General features: G+C 37.5%; 1 protein-coding gene across 2 annotated transcripts in view; it reads left to right on the forward strand.

The window, feature by feature from the left end:
• STK31 (serine/threonine kinase 31) overlaps positions 1-17,649 on the forward strand; it is a 93,204-nt gene extending 75,555 nt beyond the window's left edge. The window contains exons 23-24 of one of the 2 annotated variants that reach the window (XM_055314771.1): positions 504-572; positions 17,404-17,649. In XM_055314771.1, the coding sequence (XP_055170746.1) occupies positions 504-572; positions 17,404-17,631 (297 nt within the window). In that variant the 3' untranslated portion in view covers positions 17,632-17,649. The remainder of the gene's footprint in view (positions 1-503; positions 573-17,403) is intronic. The other variant, XM_055314773.1, reaches the window with a different exon arrangement.
• The last annotated feature ends 1,723 nt before the right edge of the window (positions 17,650-19,372 follow it).

Below are 19,372 nucleotides of genomic sequence, written 5' to 3' on the forward strand. Positions count from 1 at the left end.
TAACATATGTAGGTTTATACATAAGGCAGATGGTTTTTGGGGCTGGGTGATGAGTATATAGGATTCAGAAAATTTGGATATGTAAGAAATCTCCACATTTAATAGTTTTAAAAGTTTAATATGTATTTCTTGAACATAGGTTAAGTATTAGGAAGGAAAGAAACGTACTTGATTTACTTTATTTGTACTTAATGAATGAAACCAACATGGTATAAGCCACAAAGTTTCGATGTGTTTGCTTGAAATGTGAGGAAGTATTGCAGTTTCTTATACTATATTCATCAACTCTGATTAATACTTGAGGAGCCCCGGGAACTGTTTAGTTACTTGGAACAAGTGGTTATTAACATGAAAGTTTTTTTTTTTTAATCCTGTAAGAGTTAATGTATGTCCTTTGAATGAGTTCTCTTTTCTCCAGAATATGAATAGTTCCAGAATTGACTGCTTATAAGATTGGTATTTTGCTACACTGGGGATTTATCCATTTTCGTTTTCTTTAACAGCTTTCTGTTCAAAATCAGAAATTTGAGACAAATGAAGATGGAATTCCAAAAGTGGATCAGTTTCGTTTGGTATGCGACCTTTTTGTCATTTACTGGTTGGAAACATATGCTGTAGTTGTACCAGTAACGTAAACATAAATATTGGACTGAAAATGTCCTCTACTTTTTTTTAAGAATGCAAAATAGCGTTCATAATAAATAAGAAAAATTCAAATGCCTTGCTTACACCACTGCCAGAGAATTGTTGCTAGAGAATACTGCTGGATTGTACATTTTTCACACAAATTATGTAATATAAGTAATAAAGAAAAAAATAGTCTTTGCTGTATGTTCCAAGATCATATTATTTAAAATATTAAAAACATTAGTTTAAAATATTAATATTTTACTAGTTTTTATAAGTATGTAGCTGTGTCTTTTCTTTGTCATATATCTGTCATTCATATTGCTTTGCCAAATATAAACATACATTTATATATGTATTCAGTCAACATATTTTGAGTATCTAGTACATACTAGGAATTGAACTAGATGCTGGATTACCAGGATTGCAGTTTTGAATAAATGAATAATTTAGAAATATGAACAGGTAAACAACCACGATCTCTAAGTAGGGTATTAAGAAAGTACTTTGGAGGAAGCTAATTTTTAACCCTGCAGAGAAGGGGGAGGGAAGAGAGAGGTAGAAGATGCCAGCAAGTAGCTTGAGGTGCATCTTCAAGATTGAAGTAGGAGTTTACAAGAGAGAGAATGAGGTGCTGGTATACTAGGTAAAGGCAGTAGTACATGAAAATATTAAATTCTTTTGAAATGGAGTAGTCTTGTATGACTAGATATTAAGAGGTTATAAATATGGCAGTAAATAAGTTTATGGATGTATAATCTCTAAAAATTTCTCATGCAATTTTTTAAGAAAGAAAATACTTATTTTAAAATATCTTACAACTGCTTTTATGACTTTATTTTTTTTAAGAGCAGTTTTAGGTTCATAGCAAAATGAAGAGAGAGGTACAGAGATTTCCTGGATACTTCCTTCTCTCACATATGTATAGTCTGTCCATTAATATCCCCCACCATAGTGGTCCATTTATTACAATTGATAACCTGTATTGACACTTCATTATCACCTAAAGTCAGTCATTTACATTAGGGTTTCCTCTAATGTAATTGAGGAAAGGCACAACCCATTGAAAGCGTTGTGCCTTCCTATGAGTTTGGGCAAATATATAATGGCATGTGTTCACCACTATAGTATCATACAGAGTATTTACATTGCCCTAAAAATCCTTTGTGTTCTGCCTGTTTATCCCTGCCTTCCCCAGACCACTGGTTACCGTTGACCCTTTTACTGTCTCCATAGTTTTGCGTTTTCCAGAGTGTCATGTAGTTAGAATCATACAGTATGTCACCTTTTCAGATTGACTTTTTTGCACTTAGTAATGTACATTTAAAGTTCTTCTAGGGCAGCCTGGGTGGCTCTGCGGTTTAGTGCTGCCTTTGGCCCTGGTCATGATCCTGGAGACCTGGGATCAAGTCCCACGTTGGGCTCCCTGCATGGAACCTGCTTCTCCCTCTGCCTGTGTCTCTGCCTCTCTCTCTGTGTCTCATGAGTAAATAAATAAAATCTTAAAAAAAAAAAGTTCTTCTAGATCTTTTCAAGGCTTAATAGCTCATTTCTGTTTAGTGCTAAATAATATTCCATTTTCTGAATATACCACAGTTTATTTACCTGTTCACCTGCTGAAGGTCATCTAGGTTGCTTGTAGGTTTTGGCAGGTATGAATAAACATCCATGTGCAAGTTTTTGTGTAGACATAAATTTTCATTTTAATAGGTCAGTACCAAGGAGCATAGTCACTGGCTTGTATGGTAAGAGTATGTTTAGTTTTGTTAGTGTCTAAAGGACTGTACCAGATGTATAGCGGTATCTTGTTTTAATTTACATTTCCTTGAGAGATGATGTGTGGAGCATTTTTCATATGCTGATTTGCCATTCATGTATCTTTGGTGAGGTGTCTGGCAAGATCTTTGGCCCATTTTTTAATCATGTTTTCTTACTGTTGAGTTTTTTTTGTGTGTGTGTGTGTTACTGTTTTAAGAATTCTTGTGTATTTTGAAAAACAGTCCTTTATCAGAAAATCTTTTGCAAATATTGTCTCATAATCTGTGGCTTGTCTTTTAATTTTCTTGATAATGTCTTTTACAGAGCAGACGTTTTAAATTTTAATTTTAATGAAGTCTGATTTATCAGTTTTTTCTTTCATGGCATTTGGTGTAGTATTTAGAAAGTTATCACCAAACCCAGTTTCGTCTAGGTTTTCTCCTATGTTATCTTCTAGGAATTTTATTGTTTTGCATTTCACTTTTATTTTATTTTAATTAATTATTTTTTAAAGATTTATTTATTCATAAGAGACAGAAGGGCGGGGCAGAGACACAGGCAGAGAGAGGGAGAAGCAGGCTTCATGCAGGAACCCTGACATGGGACTTGATCCCGGGTCTCCAGGATCACGACCTGGACTGAAGGCGGCGCTAAACTGCTGAGCCACCTGGGCTGCCTGCATTTCACATTTAGATCCATGACCCATTTTGTGTTACTTTTTGTGAAAAGCATAAGGTCTATATTTAGATTCATTTTTTTGTGGATTCCAGTTGTTCCAGTGCCGTTTGTTGAAAAGACCCATCTCCACTGTATTGCCTTTTCCTTTTTGTCATATTATTAGTTGAGTATATTTTATGGGTTTATTGTATGCCATTAATTTATTGGTTTATTCTTTAATACCACACAGTCTTTTTTTTTTAAGATTTTATTTATTCATGAGAGAGACAGAGAGGTAGAGACATAAGCCGAGGGAGAAGCAGGCTCCCCATGGGGAACCTAATAGAGGACTTGATCCCAGGACCCTGGGAACACACCCTGATCCCAAGGCAGATGCTCAATCACTGAACCACCCAGGCATCCCTATACCACAAGTCTTGATTACTGTAACTTTATAGCAAGTCTTGAAGGTGGGTCGTGTCAGCCTACAACTTCATTCTTGAATATTTGTTGATTATTCCGGGTCTTACTGCCTCTCCATGCAAACTTTTAGAATTAGTTTGTTCATATCCACAAAATAACTTGCTAGGAGCTTGGTTGGAAATATACTGGATCTGTAGATCAAGTTGTGGAGAATTGATTCCTTGACAGTATTGAGTCTTTATCCATAAATATGGAATATCTTTCCTTTTATGTAGTTCTTCTTTAATATCGTTCATCAGAGATTTGCAATTTTCCTCAGATAGATTTTCTACCTATTTTGTTAGATATATACCTAAGTATTTTGTTTTTTGGTGTTCAAATTCCACTTGTTCGTTGTTGTATATAGGAAGGTGATTGAGTTTTGTATGTTAACTTTATATGTGGCAAGCTTGCTATTATAATCAATTACTAGTTTCAGGAGTATTTTTTTCTGATCTTTCAGATTTTCTGTATAGACAATCCTGTCATTTGTCTATGAACTAAACAGTTTTATTTCTTCCTTTCAGATAACATGGTCTCATGCCCTTTTGATTATTTGGACTGTAATGAAGGAACACATATAGTTTTATTTAACTCTCTAGTCCTTTAACTTATTTGACCACAGAAATACTGTGTTTAATAACATCCAATATCCCATGAAATTATCTTTTCAAAAACACACATTAGAAATGATTCCTAAGGAGCTTTGCTATACTTCTTGGATATGAATAAAAAACATTGGAGACAAGTTTTGGGAGACTGTGAAATTATTTATTACACTTACTGGCTGTAGTGTAGAATGGGATAACAAAAAAGGTGATAATACTTTATACTTTTAAAGCTTAGGATATGGATTTCTTGCTTTTAGAAAAATACCGGTATTGCTGTGTTAGAGGTTGTATCTTCACACAAAGTAAACCACTTGAAATTCCTGCTCTTTCAGACTTGATATAAAAACTATACTTTAACAAATTTTCCTGAAATTTAGCGATTTAACACACATTTACAGTTTTACTGCTTGTGAGTCAGGAATCTGGGCTTAGATTATTTGGGTTCTTTGCTTCAGGGTCTTTCATAGGCTGCATCAAGTTGTTGACTGGGTTGTCACAGTCATCTTAATTCTTGACTGAGGAAGCTCTGCTTTCTTTTTTATTTTTTATTTTTTATTGGAGTTCGATTTGCCAACATCTAGTATAACACCCAGTGCTCATCCCAAGTGCCTCCCTCAGCACCCATCACCCATTTACCCCATCCCCCTACCCACTTCCCCTTCTACTACCCCTAGTTCGTTTCCCAGAGTTAGGAGTTTCTCAAGTTCTGTCACCCTCTCTGATATTTCTCACTCATTTTCCCTCCTTTCCCCTTTAATCCCTTTCACTATTTTTTATATTCCACGAATAAATGAGACAATATGTTTGTCCTTCTCCGATTGACGCACTTCACTCAGCATAGAACCCTCCAGTTCTATCCACATTGAAGCAAATGGTGGGTATTTGTCATTTCTAATGGCTGAGTAATATTCCATTGTGTATATAGACCACATCTTCTTTATCCATCCATCTTTTGATGAACGCCAAGGCTCCTTCCACAGTTTGGCTCTTGTGGACATTGCTGCTATACACATTGGGGTGCGGGTGTCCTGCCGTTTCACTGCATCTGTATCTTTTGGGTAAATCCCCAGCAGTGCAGTTGCTGGGTCATAGGGCAGTTCTATTTTTAACTCTTTGAGGAACCTCCACACAGTTTTTCAGAGTGGCCGTACCAGTTCACATTCCCACCAACAGTACAAGAGGGTTCCCCTTTCTCTACATCCTTTCCAATATTTGTGGTTTCCTGCCTTGTTAATTTTTCCCATTCTCACTGGTGTGAAGTGGGATCTCACTGTGGTTTTGATTTGTATTTCCCTGATGGCAAGTGATGCGGAGCATTTTTGCATGTGCTTGTTGGCAATGTGTGCGTCTTCCTCTGTGAGATTTCTGTTTATGTCTTTTGCCCATTTCATGATTGGATTGTTTCTTTGCTGTTGAGTTTAATAAGTTCTTTACAGATCTTGGATACTAGCCCTTTATCTGATATGTCATTTGCAATTATCTTCTCCCATTCTGTAGGTTGTCTTTTAGTTTTGTTGACTGTTTCTTTTGCTGTACAGAAGCTTTTTATCTTGATTAAGTCCCAATAATTCATTTTTGCTTTTGTTTCTCTTGCCTTCATAGATGTATTTTGTAAGAAGTTACTGTAGCCAAGTTCAAAAAGGGTGTTGCCTGTGTTCTCCTCTAGGATTTTGATGGATTCTTGTCTCACATTTAGATCTTTCATCCATTTTGAGTTCATCTTTGTGTATGGTGTAAGGGAATGGTCTAGTTTCATTCTTCATGGGGCTGTCCAATTTTCCCAGCACCATTTATTGAAGAGACTGTCCTTTTTACAGTGGATAGTCTTTCCTGCTTTGTCAACTATTAGCTGACCATAGAGTTGAGGGCCCATTTCTGGGTTCTCTATTCTGTTCCACTGATCTATGTGTCTGTTTCTGTGCCAGTACCACACTGTCTTGATGATCACAGCTTTGTAGTACAACTTGAAATCCGGCATTGTGATGCCCCTGGCTCTGGTTTTCTTTTTCAATATTTCCCTGGCTATTCAAGGTCTTTTCTGATTCCACACAAATCCTAAGATTATTTGTTCCAACTCTCTGAAGAAAGTCCGTAGTATTTTGATAGGGATTGCACTGAACGTGTAAATTGCCCTGGGTAACATTGACATTTTCACAATATTAATTCTTCCAATCCATGAGCATGGAATATTTTTCCGTCTCTTTGTGTCTTCCTCACTTTCTTTCAGAGGTGTTCTGTAATTTTTAGGGTAGAGAGCCTTACCTCTTTGGTTAGGTTTATTCCTAGGTATCTTATGCTTTTGGATGCAATTGTAAATGGGATTGACTCCTTAATTTCTCTTTCTTCTGTCTCGTTGTTAGTGTATAGAAATGTCAATGATTTCTGGGCATTGATTTTGTATTCCTGCCACACTGCTGAATTGCTGTATGAGTTCTAACAATCTTGGGGTGGAGTCTTTTGGTTTTTCTAGGTACAGTATCATGTCCTCTGCAAAGAGGGAGAGTTTGACTTCTTCTTTGCCAATTTGAATGCCTTTTATTTCTTTTTGTTGGCTAATTGCTGAGGCTAGGACTTCTAGTACTATGTCGAATAGCAGTGGTGAGAGTGGACATCCCTGTCGGGTTCCTGATCTTAGGGGAAAGACTCCCAGTGTTTCCCCATTGAGAATGGTATTTGCTGTGGGCTTTCTGTAGATGGCTTTTAAGGTGCTAAGGAATGTTCCTTCTATCCCTACATTCTGAAGAGTTTTGATCAGGAATGGATGCTGTATTTTGTCAAATGCTTTCTCTGCATCTATTGTGAGGATCGTATGGTTCTTATTTTTTCTCTTGTTGATATGATGTATCATGTTGATTGCTTTATGAGTGTTGAACCAGCCTTGCATCCCGGGGATAAATCCCACTTGGTCATGGTGAATAATCTTATTGTATTGTTGGATCCTACTGGCTAGTATCTTATTGAGAATTTTTGCATCTGTGTTCATCAGGGATATTGGTATATAATTCTCCTTTTTGGCGAGGTCTTTGTCTGGTTTTGGAATTAAGGTGATGCTGGCCTCATAGAATGAGTTTGGAAGTATTCCATCCCTTTCTATCTTTTGGAACAGCTTTAGTAGAATAGGTATTGTTTCTTCTTTCTAGAATTCCCCTGGGAAGCCATCTGGCCCTGGACTTTTGTGAGGTTGTTGATGACTGCTTTAATTTCCTCCCTGGTTATTGACCTGTTCAGGTGTTCTATTTCTTCCTGTTCCAGTTTTGGTAGTTTGTGGTTTTCCAGAGATGTGTCCATTTCTTCTAGTTTGCCTAATTTATTGGCGTACAGCTGCTCATAGTATGTTTTTAAATCGTTTGTATTTCCTTGGTATTGGTGGTGATCTCTCCTCTTTTTTTTTATCTCTCCTTTTTCATTCGTGATTTTATTCATTAGTCTTTTTTCTTTTTAATAGGGCTGGCTAATGGTTTATCTATCTTATTAATTCTTTCAAAGAACCAACTCCTGCTTTTGTTGATCTGTTCTACAGTTCTTCTGGTCTCTGTTTCATTGAGTTCTGCTCGAATCTTTATTACCTCACTCCTTCTGCTGGGTGTAGGTTTTATTTGCTTTTCTTTCTCCAGTTCCTTTAGGTGCGAGGTTAGCTTGTGTATTTGAGATTTTTCCAATTTTTTGAGGGATGCTTGTATTGCAATGTATTTCCCTCTTAGGACTGTTTTTGCTGTATCCCAAAGATTCTGAATGGTTGTATCTTCATTTTTTTTTTTTGTATCTTCATTTTCATTAGTCCATGAATCTTTCTAATTCTTCTCTAATTTCCTGGTTGACCCTTTCATCTTTTATCAGGATGCTCTTTAACCTCCACGTGTTTGAGTTTCTTCCAAATTTCTTCTTGTGATTGAGTTCAAGTTTCAAAGCATTATGGTCTGAAAATATGCAGGGGACAATCCCAATCTTTTGGTATCGGTTGAGACCTGATTTGTGACCCAGTTGTGGTCTATTCTGGAGAAAGTTCCATGTGCACTTGAGAAGAATGTGTGTTCATTTGCATTCGGATGCAAGTTCTATAAATATCTGAAATCCATCTGGTCTGGTGTATCATTTAAAGCTTTTGTTTCTTTGGAGATGTTGTGCTTAGAAGATCTCTCATTTGCAGAAAGTGCTGTGTTGAAGTCTCCTACTATTAGTGTATTATTATCTAAATATGTCTTTTCTTTAGTTATTAATTGATTGATCTACTTGGCAGCTCCCACATAGGGGCATGAATATTCATGATTGTTAGATCCTCTTGTTGGATAGGGCCCTTTAAGTATGATATAGTGTCCCTCTTCATCTCTTACTACAGTCTTTGGGATAAACTTTAATTTATCTGATGTGAGGATTGCTGCCCCAGCTTTCTTTTGAGCACCATTTGAAAGGTAAATGGTTCTCCAACCTTTCATTTTCAGGCTATAGGTGTCCTCAGGTCTAAAATGAGTCTCTTGTAGACAACAAATAGATGGGTCTTGCTTTTTTATCTGGTCTGAAACCCTGCGTCTTTTGATGGGATCATTTAGCCCCTCCCCGTTCAGAGTTACTATTGAAAGATAAGAATTTAGTGTCGTCGTAATACCTATTCAGTCCCTGTTTTTGTGGGTTATTTCTTCGGGCTTCCTCTTTCTTTTACAGCGTGCCCTTTAATATTTCTTGCCAGAGCTAGTTTGGTGGTCACCTATTCTTTCAGTTTCTGCCTATCTTGGAAGCTCTTTATCTCTCCTTCTATTCTGAATGAGAGCCTTGCTGGATAAAGTATTCTTGGCTGCATGTTCTTCTCATTTAGGACCCTGAATATATCCTGCCAGCCCTCTCTGGCCTGCCAGGTCTCTGTGGAGAGGTCTGCTGTTAATCTAATATTTCTCCCCATATAAGTTAGGGATCTCTTGTCTCTTGCTGCTTTAAGGATTCTCTATCTTTGGAATTTTCAAGTTTCACTATTAAATGTTGAAGTGTTGAATCATTTTTATTGATTTGGGGGGGGGGCAGGCCGAGGAATCTATCTCCTGGATCTGAATGCCTGTTTCCCTCCCCAAATTAGGGAAATCCTCAGCTATGATTTGTTCAAATATGCTTTCTGGCCCTGTGGCCCTCTTGGCGACCTCTGGAACCTCAATTAAATGTAGATTTTTTCCTTCTGAGGCTGTCAATTATTTCCCTTAACCTTTCCTCATGGTCTTTTCATTGTTTTTCTCTTTTTTCCTCAGCTTCCTCCCTTGCCATCAGCTTGTCTTCTATGTCAGTCACTCTTTCTTCTACCTCATTAACCCTTTTTGTCAGGACCTCCAGTTTGGATTGCATCTCATTTAATTGATTCTTAATTTTGGCCTGATTAGATCTAAATTCTGCAGTCATGAAGTCTCCTGATTTCTTTATTGCTTTTCTCCGGAGCCACCAGTAGCTTTATAATTGTGCTTCTGAATTGCTTTCTGACATCGAATTGTAATCCAAATTCTGTAACTCTGTGGCAGAGAGTACTGTTTCTGATTCTTGCTTTTGTGGTTAGTTCTTCTTTCTAGTCATTTTGCTTAGTGCTGAGTGGCTGTATGAGTCGGCTGAGTCAAGAATATCAACCATGACCTAGATATATTTCACCCTAGATGATTCTGCTGAGTTCAGAGACCAGAAATTGAAAACAAAGTTCAGAACTTAATAAAACAAAAGTACCACTAAAGTGAAAAACAAATTTTATTTCATTTTATTATTTTTTAATTTTTAATTTATTTATGATAGTCACAGAGAGAGAGAGAGAGAGAGAGGCAGAGACACAGGCAGAGGGAGAAGCAGGCTCCATGCACCGGGAGCCCGACGTGGGACTCGATCCCGGGTCTCCAGGATCGCGCCCTGGGCCAAAGGCAGGCGCTAAACCACTGCGCCACCCAGGGATCCCGAAAAACAAATTTTAAAACAAAGTAGTAAAAAATAAAAGGCCAAGAATCCCAAAGAAGAGAAAAAAAAAAGGTGAAGAAAAAAAAGGGGGGGCACTTGGAGTTGGTGGTGGTGACAAAGTTGTAGTGGAGGGAGTATCCAGTCTACCTGAGGGGTTCTAGAAGGTGATCCTCTTGTTTCTGGGTATGTTAAGTTTTGTATGTTAGAAGATCCTCAATATAAATTTATATAAACCAGAAATACTTGTAGAGGGCCCCAACATTGACAAGCAAAAGATAAATGAGATAAAAGGGGGGCAGAATGGAAATGAATCTCATGGAATTAACCAGCATGGTATACCACTTGGTTCTGGGTGCATGCTGGTCATGTTTTAGAAGGTATTAACTTCTGCCATTGTAGAACAAAATGAGGCAGAGAAAACAAAAATCACAAAACATAAAAAACATATCTTGAATATCTCCCAAAATTAAGTTGAATATGTTGAAGGGAATCTAGAAGTAGAAAATATATCTAGGAGCTGTAATTGTAGAAATATGAAGGTCAAAAGGAAGAGTCTTAAAAATGAAGAGGTGGTAAAATACTGTAGTTAAGGTGAGAAAAGAAAAAAATTGGAAATTTACAGTCTGATATAAAAACGAGTTCTGGAAAAAGGAAGAAAAAAATAGGGGTACCGTCTGATAATATATACTGTAAATCCCTCGACTTCCCCTGGAGCTTTCCAGCGCTGCTGGGTCAAGAACTTGGTCTTCCCTTGTGCTTCCAGCTGGTCTTCTGGGGCAGGGGCTGCTGTGCTGATTCTCAGGTGTGTGTACCAGGAGGAGATGCCCCGCCCCCTGCTGGGTATGGGCTCAGTGGGAGCTGTTTACCCTGTGAGGCCCCTGTTCCCTGGTGGCCCCGGACACAGCTCCCCCAGTAAGTACTACAGTCTTCCAGTCCACACTGGCCTAAATGGTCTCGGGGCAGTGTGGGTGAGCTGATCTGCACAGCTTGGGGGCGGGCACCTGGCAACAGGAGAGTCCTCGCTGTCCTGTGTCCTCCCCGCCTCCCCCTGTTCCAAGGAGAATGCAGGATCGTGGATTGTGTCTCCTTGGCACCTTGGTATTCGGGGCCCTGTGCTGTTGGAATTGCGCTTGGGACGCGGCTTCCAAAGGCAGTAGGGTGCGCAGATCCCTCCGTTGGGAGCTGCCGCCTGACTGACCGGCTTCTCCCTAGTCGGAAGATCTGCTTTCAAGCCCACATGATTGTTGGTAGAATTCAGTTCCTCTTCAGTTTACAAGAAATTGCACTCCATTCTTTGCCATATTTCCATCATGGTAGCTTGTTTCATCAAAGTGTAGTAGAGTAAGGATAGAAAGTCTGTTAGCTAGACCGAAGTCACAGTTTTTCATAACTAACTCTGTAGGTAATCATACACAAAAGGAAGGGATTACATGATGACATGAATACCAGGAATTAGGGATCAGTGGGGAACATCTTAGAAGTTTGCCTGCTACGGTTCTATTCTGTTAGTTGAGCGCTAGGCACTCTGCTAGGTGTATGTATAAAGAAGGTAAATAAATATAAGAAGTTTTTATTTAATGTGTTTGATATAACTGCTAATGGAGATCAAATTAGAATACTTGGCTGTGTAGTATTTGCTTGGGTAATTTTTTTTTAAAGATTTTATTTATTCATGAGAGACACAGAGAAAGAGAGAAAGGCAGAGACACAGGCAGAGGGAGAAGCAGGCTCCACACAGGATGCCTGATATGGGACTTGATCCCAGGACTCCAGGATCATGCCCCGGGCCGAAGGCAGGCACTAAACCATTGAGCCACCCCCAGAGAGATCCCTTGCTTAGGTGATCTGAGGCAGCTGTTAGTGCTAGAAATGGGGTTGTCTTTATCTATATTCTATAATCACATCTAGTTATCAAACAAATGAGGGAACTATAATTTAGACAATACAGGGGCCATATCACAGGTGGAGAGAAATCATAGAATTATGCAATTATTAGATATTATTAGGTATTAGAAGATAATTCACTAATTCTCAGTCCCCAGAAGAATTTCTGTAGCAGTAGGTCCAATCAGATGGCCTTCAGTCTTTGCTTAATTACTTTTAAGTCCAGACAGCTTCATTCTATTCTCTATTGTACAACCCTTATGTTTATTTGAAGGTAGTTTCTTTAAATAAATGTTCCTTTATATACATGTGTGTGATAAGATATTCAAAAATTACAAAAAGAAGCGCATCCCTATTGATATGTCCCTCAGCTACCCAGGTCTCTTTTCTGGAAACACCAGTGGTGTTGCTAGTTTCTTGTGAATCTTGCCAGATTGATTCTTGCCAGAAAGATACTATGTATGTATCATAGATAGGTATATGTATGTATCTGTCCTTTTAAAAACAGATTATTGTTTCATTAAGTTTTTTTAAAAAAATATTTTGTACACTCAGTAAGGGCCTACTAGGCTGGGGTTTTGCGTGTGCATCATTGTATCCCCAATGTCAGTAGTTGATACATAATAAGACTTAAATAAATATATTTTGAATGAATGGATGAATGAATGAATCTTTACTGTATTTTTTCTGATAAATGTTCTTCATGTGCCATTTTTTGGACCTGCCTTTTTCCTCTATTTCTCTCCTGTATTTTTAATCTCTCTGAAGTCCATTTTTTGTATATATGAAGTAAGGTTCAATTTTTTTATATATATATATGTGGACAGATAGTTGACCCAGCACCATGTACTCAATAGTCAGTCTATCCCTACTGATTAGTAATACCACTCTATGCTGTGCCAAGTTTCCATGTACTCATGAATCTGGGGCTCCGTTTTGTTCTTTGGATTATTTATTGATCCCTATGCCAACACTCTGCAGTTACACATTTTAAAATATTGTGTCTTTATAGAGAGTGGACTTTGTTTGACTTTCCTTCCTTAGGTTTTTCTTCAACATTGTCTTGGTTATTCTTGCCATTTTATTTTCCTTATGAATTTTGGCACCAACTTGTTAAGTCCTCTGAAAAACATTATTGAGACTTTGTAAGTATTTTGAATTAATGGGTTAATTTGAGAATGAGAATTGAATTTCAATAGTATCTTGATATTCTGTTGTAGTTGGGAAAATAATACCTCCATTTTTTTTGGACATTATTATTTTACTCTTTTTTATATTGCATAGACTATAAGATAGATTTTATTATTTTAAAAACAATTTCATAAGTGGTTTAATTATATTCAGAAGTACATATATCATGTAGCAGAACTTGATTATATTGAGAGATAATTGACAGATAATATTAGTTAACATATAACATTAGTTTAGTTTTATAATGATTTGATATTTGTACAGAGTGGGAAATAATGACCTCAATAACATCTAGTTAACATCCATCAGCATACATTGTTATAAATATTTTTTTTCTTGGAGTGAGAACTTTTAAGATTTACTCTTTTAGCAATTTTCATTTTTTAAATAAATTTATTTTTTATTGATGTTCAATTTGTCAACATACAGAATAACACCCAATGCTCATCCTGTCAAGTGCCCACCTTAGTGCCCGCCACCCAGTCACCCCCACCCCCCGCCCACCTCCCCTTCCACCACCCCTAGTTCATTTCCTAGAGTTAAGAGTCTTTCTTGTTCTGTCTCCCTTTCTGATATTTCCCACTTATTTTTTCTCCTTTCCCCTTTATTCCCTTTCACTATTTTTTATATTCCTCAAATGAATGAGACCATATAAAGTTTGTCCTTCTCTGATAGACTTACTTCACTCAGCATAATACCCTCCAGTTCCATCTACGTCGAAGCAAATGGTGGGTATTTGTCATTTCTAATGGCTGAGTCATATTACACTGTATACATAAACCACATCTTCTTTATCCATTCATCTTTCGATGGACACCGAGGCTCCTTCCACAGTTTGGCTATTGCTGCTAGAAATAGAAACATTGGGGTGCAGGTGTCCCAGTGTTTCACTGCATCTGTAACTTTGGGGTAAATCCCCAACAGTGCAATTGCTGGGGGGTAGGGCAGTTCTATTTTTAACTCTTTGAAGAACCTCCACACAGTTTTCCAGAGTGGCCATACCAGTTCACATTCCCAACAGTGCAAGAGGGTTCCCCTTTCTCCACATCCTCTCCAACATTTGTGGTTTCCTGCCTTGTTAATTTCCCCCATTATCACTGGTGTGAGGTGGGATCTCATTGTGGTTTTGATTTGTATTTCCCTGATGGCAAGTGATGCGGAGCATTTTTGCATGTGCTTGTTGGCCATGTCTATGTCTTCCTCTGTGAGATTTCTGTTCATGTCTTTTGCCCATTTCATGATTGGATTGTTCGTTTCTTTGCTGTTGAGTTTAATAAGTTCTTTATAGATCTTGGAAACTAGCCCTTTATCTGATACGTCATTTGCAACTATCTTCTCCCATTCTGTAGGTTGTCTTTTAGTTTTGTTGACTGTATCCTTTGCTGTGCAAAAGCTTCTTATCTTGATGAAGTCCCAATAGTTCATTTTTGCTTTTGTTTCTTTTGCCTTCATGGATGTATCTTGCAAGAAGTTACTGTGGCCAAGTTCAAAAAGGGTGTTGGTGTTGCCTGTATTTTCCTCTAGGATTTTGATGGAATTTTGTCTCACATTTAGATCTTTCATCCATTTTGAGTTTATCTTTGTGTATGGTGCAAGAGAGTGGTCTAGTTTCATTCTTCTGCATGTGGTTGTCCAATTTTCCCAGCACCATTTATTGAAGAGACTGTCTTTTTTCCAGTGGATAGTCTTTCCTCCTTTGTCGAATATTAGTTGACCATAAAGTTGAGGGTCCCCTTCTGTATTCTCTATTCTGTTCCATTGATCTATGTGTCTGTTTTTGTTCTTAACAATTTTCAAATAGGCAACACAGTATTATTAAGTAGTCACCATGCTGCTGTACATAATATTCTCATGATTTACATGTAAAATAAATATTTATAGTTTGTACTTTTTGACCCCTTCACCAGTTTTGCCCACCAACTTCTCACCACATTGCCTCTGGCAGCTTCTAATCTGGTCTCTGTATCTGTGATCTTGGTAGTTGTTTTTATCTTTTTCTGACTTAGTTCACTTAGTATATTGTGCTTAAGATCCATCTATGTTATCACAGATTGCAAGATTTCATTCTTTTTTTTATGGTTGAACGATAACTTCCGTTTGTGTGTGTGTGTGTGTATCATTTCCCCCCCTTTTTTTGGCTACAGAATAGCACTTTATTCTTTCAGAATTCCAAATTGCTTAACATACAGTGTTATATTAGTTTTGGGTATACAATATAGTGATTCAACAATTCCATACATAACCCAGTGCTCATCATGACAAATGAACTGCTTAATACCCATCCCCTATTTCAACCATTGCCCTACCCACATTACCCTCTGGTAACCATCAGTTTGTTCTCTCTGGTTAAGAGTCTCTTTCTTGGTTTGTCTTTCCTTTTCCTTTTCCTCTCCCGTCTCCCCTCTCTTTCCTCTCTCCCTTCTCCCCATTTTTATTCATGAGAGGCAGAGATACCGGCAGAGGAAGAAGTAGGCTCCATGCAGGGGGCCCAATGTGGGACTTGATCCTGGGACCCCAGGATCACACCCTGAGCTGAAGGCAGGTGCTAAACTGCTGAGCCACCCAGGGATCCCATCTTTTTTCTTTCTTTTGCTTATTTGTTTTGTTTCTTAAATTCCACATGAGTGAAATCATTTGGTATTTGTCTTTCTTTGACTGACTTATTTCACTTAGCATTATACTCTCTAGGTCCATCCATGTCATTGCAAATGGTGATATTTCATTTTTTATGGCTAAATAGTATTCCTATGTATGTGTGTATACTACATCTTCTATATCTGTTCATCTACAGGTGGACACTTGGGCTACTTCTATAATTTACACCATCTTTTCATATCCCTTCATCTGTTGATGGACATGTAGGTTGTTTCCATATCCTTGCCTTTATAAATAATACTACAGTGAACATGGGGGATCCATATATCTTTTTGGGTTAGTGTTTTTTCCTTCAGAGAAATGCCCAGATGTGGAATTGCTGCATCATATGGTAGTTCTATTTTAAATTTTTTGTGGACCTTCCATACTGTTTTCCACAATGGCAGTACCAGGTTACCTTCTCAGCAATAATTTTTTTATTTTTAGAGGGAGAGAGAGAATTGTATGCAGGGGTGGAGGTGCAGAGGGAAAGGGTAGAAAATCTCAAGCAGGCTGTGTGTCCATTGTGGAGCCTGATGGGCTTGATCTCATGACCCTGAGATCATGACCTGAGCCAAAATCAAGAGTTGTATGCTTAAGCGACTAAGCCACTAGATTTTGTAATTTTTAGTTTATACTTGCTGAAGGTGCTGTCCTTAAATATGTTTAGAAACATATTCTATAGAGTGCACTGTGGCATTAATTTAAAAGTATTTATTTAATATTTGTTATATTACTGCCACTGTGCTTAGTTGTTGAGGATGAGGTGATAAACTAAAATTCCCAGTCTTAAGGATCTTAGAGTCCAGGGAGAACATTAGCAATAAACAGGTGATTTTTATTCAGTGTAGAATATGTTTGTTTCAGGTGCCCGTGTGGCTCAGTTAGTTAACCGGCTGCCTTTAGTTCTGGTCATGATCCCAGAACTGGGTTCTGGGATATAGGCCCACATTGGGCTCCTGGCTCAGTGGGGAGCCTGCTTCTACATTTCCCAATTGTTCATGCTGTCTCTTGAATAAATGAAATCTTAAAAAAAGGAAAGAAATGTGTTCTGTTTGGAGTCATCATACAGGGGAAAAAAAAAAGCCTATCCAGGTGCTTTGTCAGACAGGTGGAAATAATAGAGCAGTTATTACAGTGTGATAGTACAAATAACTTTAAAAAAGTTCTTTGAAATAGTGGTACCTAATAAATTCTGGCTCCCCATAATGATGATAATGGTAGTGCTGATAGAGGAATTCCTGGAGATCACTTCAAAACTGATCCATAGGCAGTTGACCAGTAGAAGAGGTTTCCCTTCTAAAGAAGCTTTTAGTGTAAAATTTTCAGTGTCAAACTCTGACCAGTGCCATAAAAAAAGAGGAAGAAGAGGGTAACCTTAAAATGTTCTTTTTAAAGTTTCCCTTGTTTTTGAGATATTTCACGTATGATCTTATTACAGGTTTTCCCTGTGATTTAATTCCATTGTTTATTATTGGAGTAGTAATTGCTTTCCAATAAGTAGTTGAATTTTATAGAAATCTTAAAAAATCTAAATAGGAAAAATTGATGTTAGCTCTGTTTATTGATTAAAAGTATTTTTGAGTTGGATCCTTCTTCCTTATTTCAGATTTGTCCTTCTGTTTTGATTTTACTTTTGTTCTGTAACCTGTCTTTTTCCTTGCAGGGTGATAATGTCAAATCCCTCCTCTATAGCTTGATATATTGTAGAAGTTCAATGACTGCTGAGCAAGTTTTGAATGCAGAATGTTTCTTGGTGCCAAAGGGGAAATCAACTCCAAACCCAGAAAAAGATACTGAATATACGCAATATAAAGAAAAAGAAGAATTAAAGATGGAGAACTTGGACCAATATAAGGAAAAGACAAGAAATGGTGAATCCAGCTTTGATTGATGGATTAGTATTTTTTTGTTGTTGCAGATGTTCCTTTTAAAACTTTTTTTTCAGTTGGCTAAGTAAACAAAAAAATTCGGAAGTGTTCTGGAGCTGGTTGGGTTGTGTCTTTGGTATTCCATTTGTGAAAAATAAAAGATGTTTGGCTGTGCAAAAAATTATGTACTTTGAAATCTCATTTAACTGGAGTTGTTAAGGAATGATTTTCTGTGTATAGTACATTTTGAATTTGCATAGACAATGATACTTGTAATAGAAAAGGTTATTAGATATTTGGACAAATCCTATACAGATTTTCAGTTATATGAGCCAGCCGATGGTGAAGGGTGATACATTCAACAAATAATTGGCCATATACCCAGTTCTGGGGATATAAAGGTAATTAAAACATTGTCCTTACATTTACAAAGCACACAATCTATTGAGAAAGTCAGAGATATAAACAAATCTTACTAATACAATGTGGAGTATCCAGTGGTAGCTCTGTACAGAGCTTTATGGGAGTACACTCAAACTGTGGAAGAGGGATGTCATGGTAGGCTTTTCTGGAAGAGTACGTTAGATTTGATAGAATGAGTAATAAAGTTGAAGGGAGGGGCAAGAGTATCTTAATTGGCAGGGAAATATGATTAAGGCACTGAAGGGAAAAACCTTTTGTTGTGCTTAATAGTATAAAATAGGCAGGGAATAGTTATATAGTAGGTGACTAAAGGCTTTGTACAAAACAATAAAATCATACCTACCTAATCATTTTATAGAAAATGTGGAGTCATTGAAGAATTTTAAACAGCTTAAGTTCCTTCAAAATCCATCTATGTACCACCAAGATAGGAGGTAGGGAGACTGTTTAGAGGGCTAATATAATAAAGTAGATGAGAAGTGATGAAACCAAGGTCTAGGGAAATAGAGATAGTGATGAAACTTATGGGACAAATTTATGAAATAATTAGAAGGCAGACCGGTTAAACTTGGTGATTGAAGTGTATGTGGACTAAAGTAGTATGGTAGTCTCCAGTTGTCTAATTAAAACCCAGCCTTCCTTTCTTCCTTGATAATAGATTCCAGTTTCATTTGGGATGGCAGTGTGTTTGTCTGAAAGACTGTATTTGCCATTTCCTACATTGGTTGAGGCCTTTTTGAATAAGTTCTTGTAAATAAGGCTTCTTAAAAGGAGCTGACTTAGCTACGAGATGTGCCCTTTTGCCCTTATTTGTTTTTTATTGCCGAGAAGTGAACATGGTGGTTAGAATTTAAGCAGTCTTGTTGGGTCATGAGGTGACCTTGAGGATGAAACCCATGACTGGGATGATGGAGCAGCAAATTAGAAGGAACTGATATCCTTAATTATTCTGGAGCCTCTGGACTAGCCTCAAGTTTGAATACTACTTGGGAGAATAAATTCTTATATCAAAGTATGGTTCCTGTACCAGCAGCCTCAGAATCACCTGGGAACTTAATAGATATGCAAATTCTTGGCTCCACTCCGATATACAAAATGAGAATCCAGAGGTAGAACCTGAATATCTGTGTTTTGGCAAGTGCTTTAAGTCATTCTAATGCATGCTAAAGAGAACTATTGCCACATGTTCAGGCCATTGCTACTTTTTGGGTTTCCTATTTTATAGTAGACTTTAATTTTAGCTTATTCAGTTATAAAGATACTGTAGTTAGATTTATTTTTTAAAATTACTTATTTATTCATGATTGAAAGAGGCAGAGAACACAGAGGGAGAAGCAGGCT

This window comes from Nyctereutes procyonoides, unplaced genomic scaffold (genome assembly GCF_905146905.1).
Source record: "Nyctereutes procyonoides isolate TBG_1078 unplaced genomic scaffold, NYPRO_anot_genome, whole genome shotgun sequence".
Lineage (NCBI taxonomy): Eukaryota > Metazoa > Chordata > Mammalia > Carnivora > Canidae > Nyctereutes > Nyctereutes procyonoides.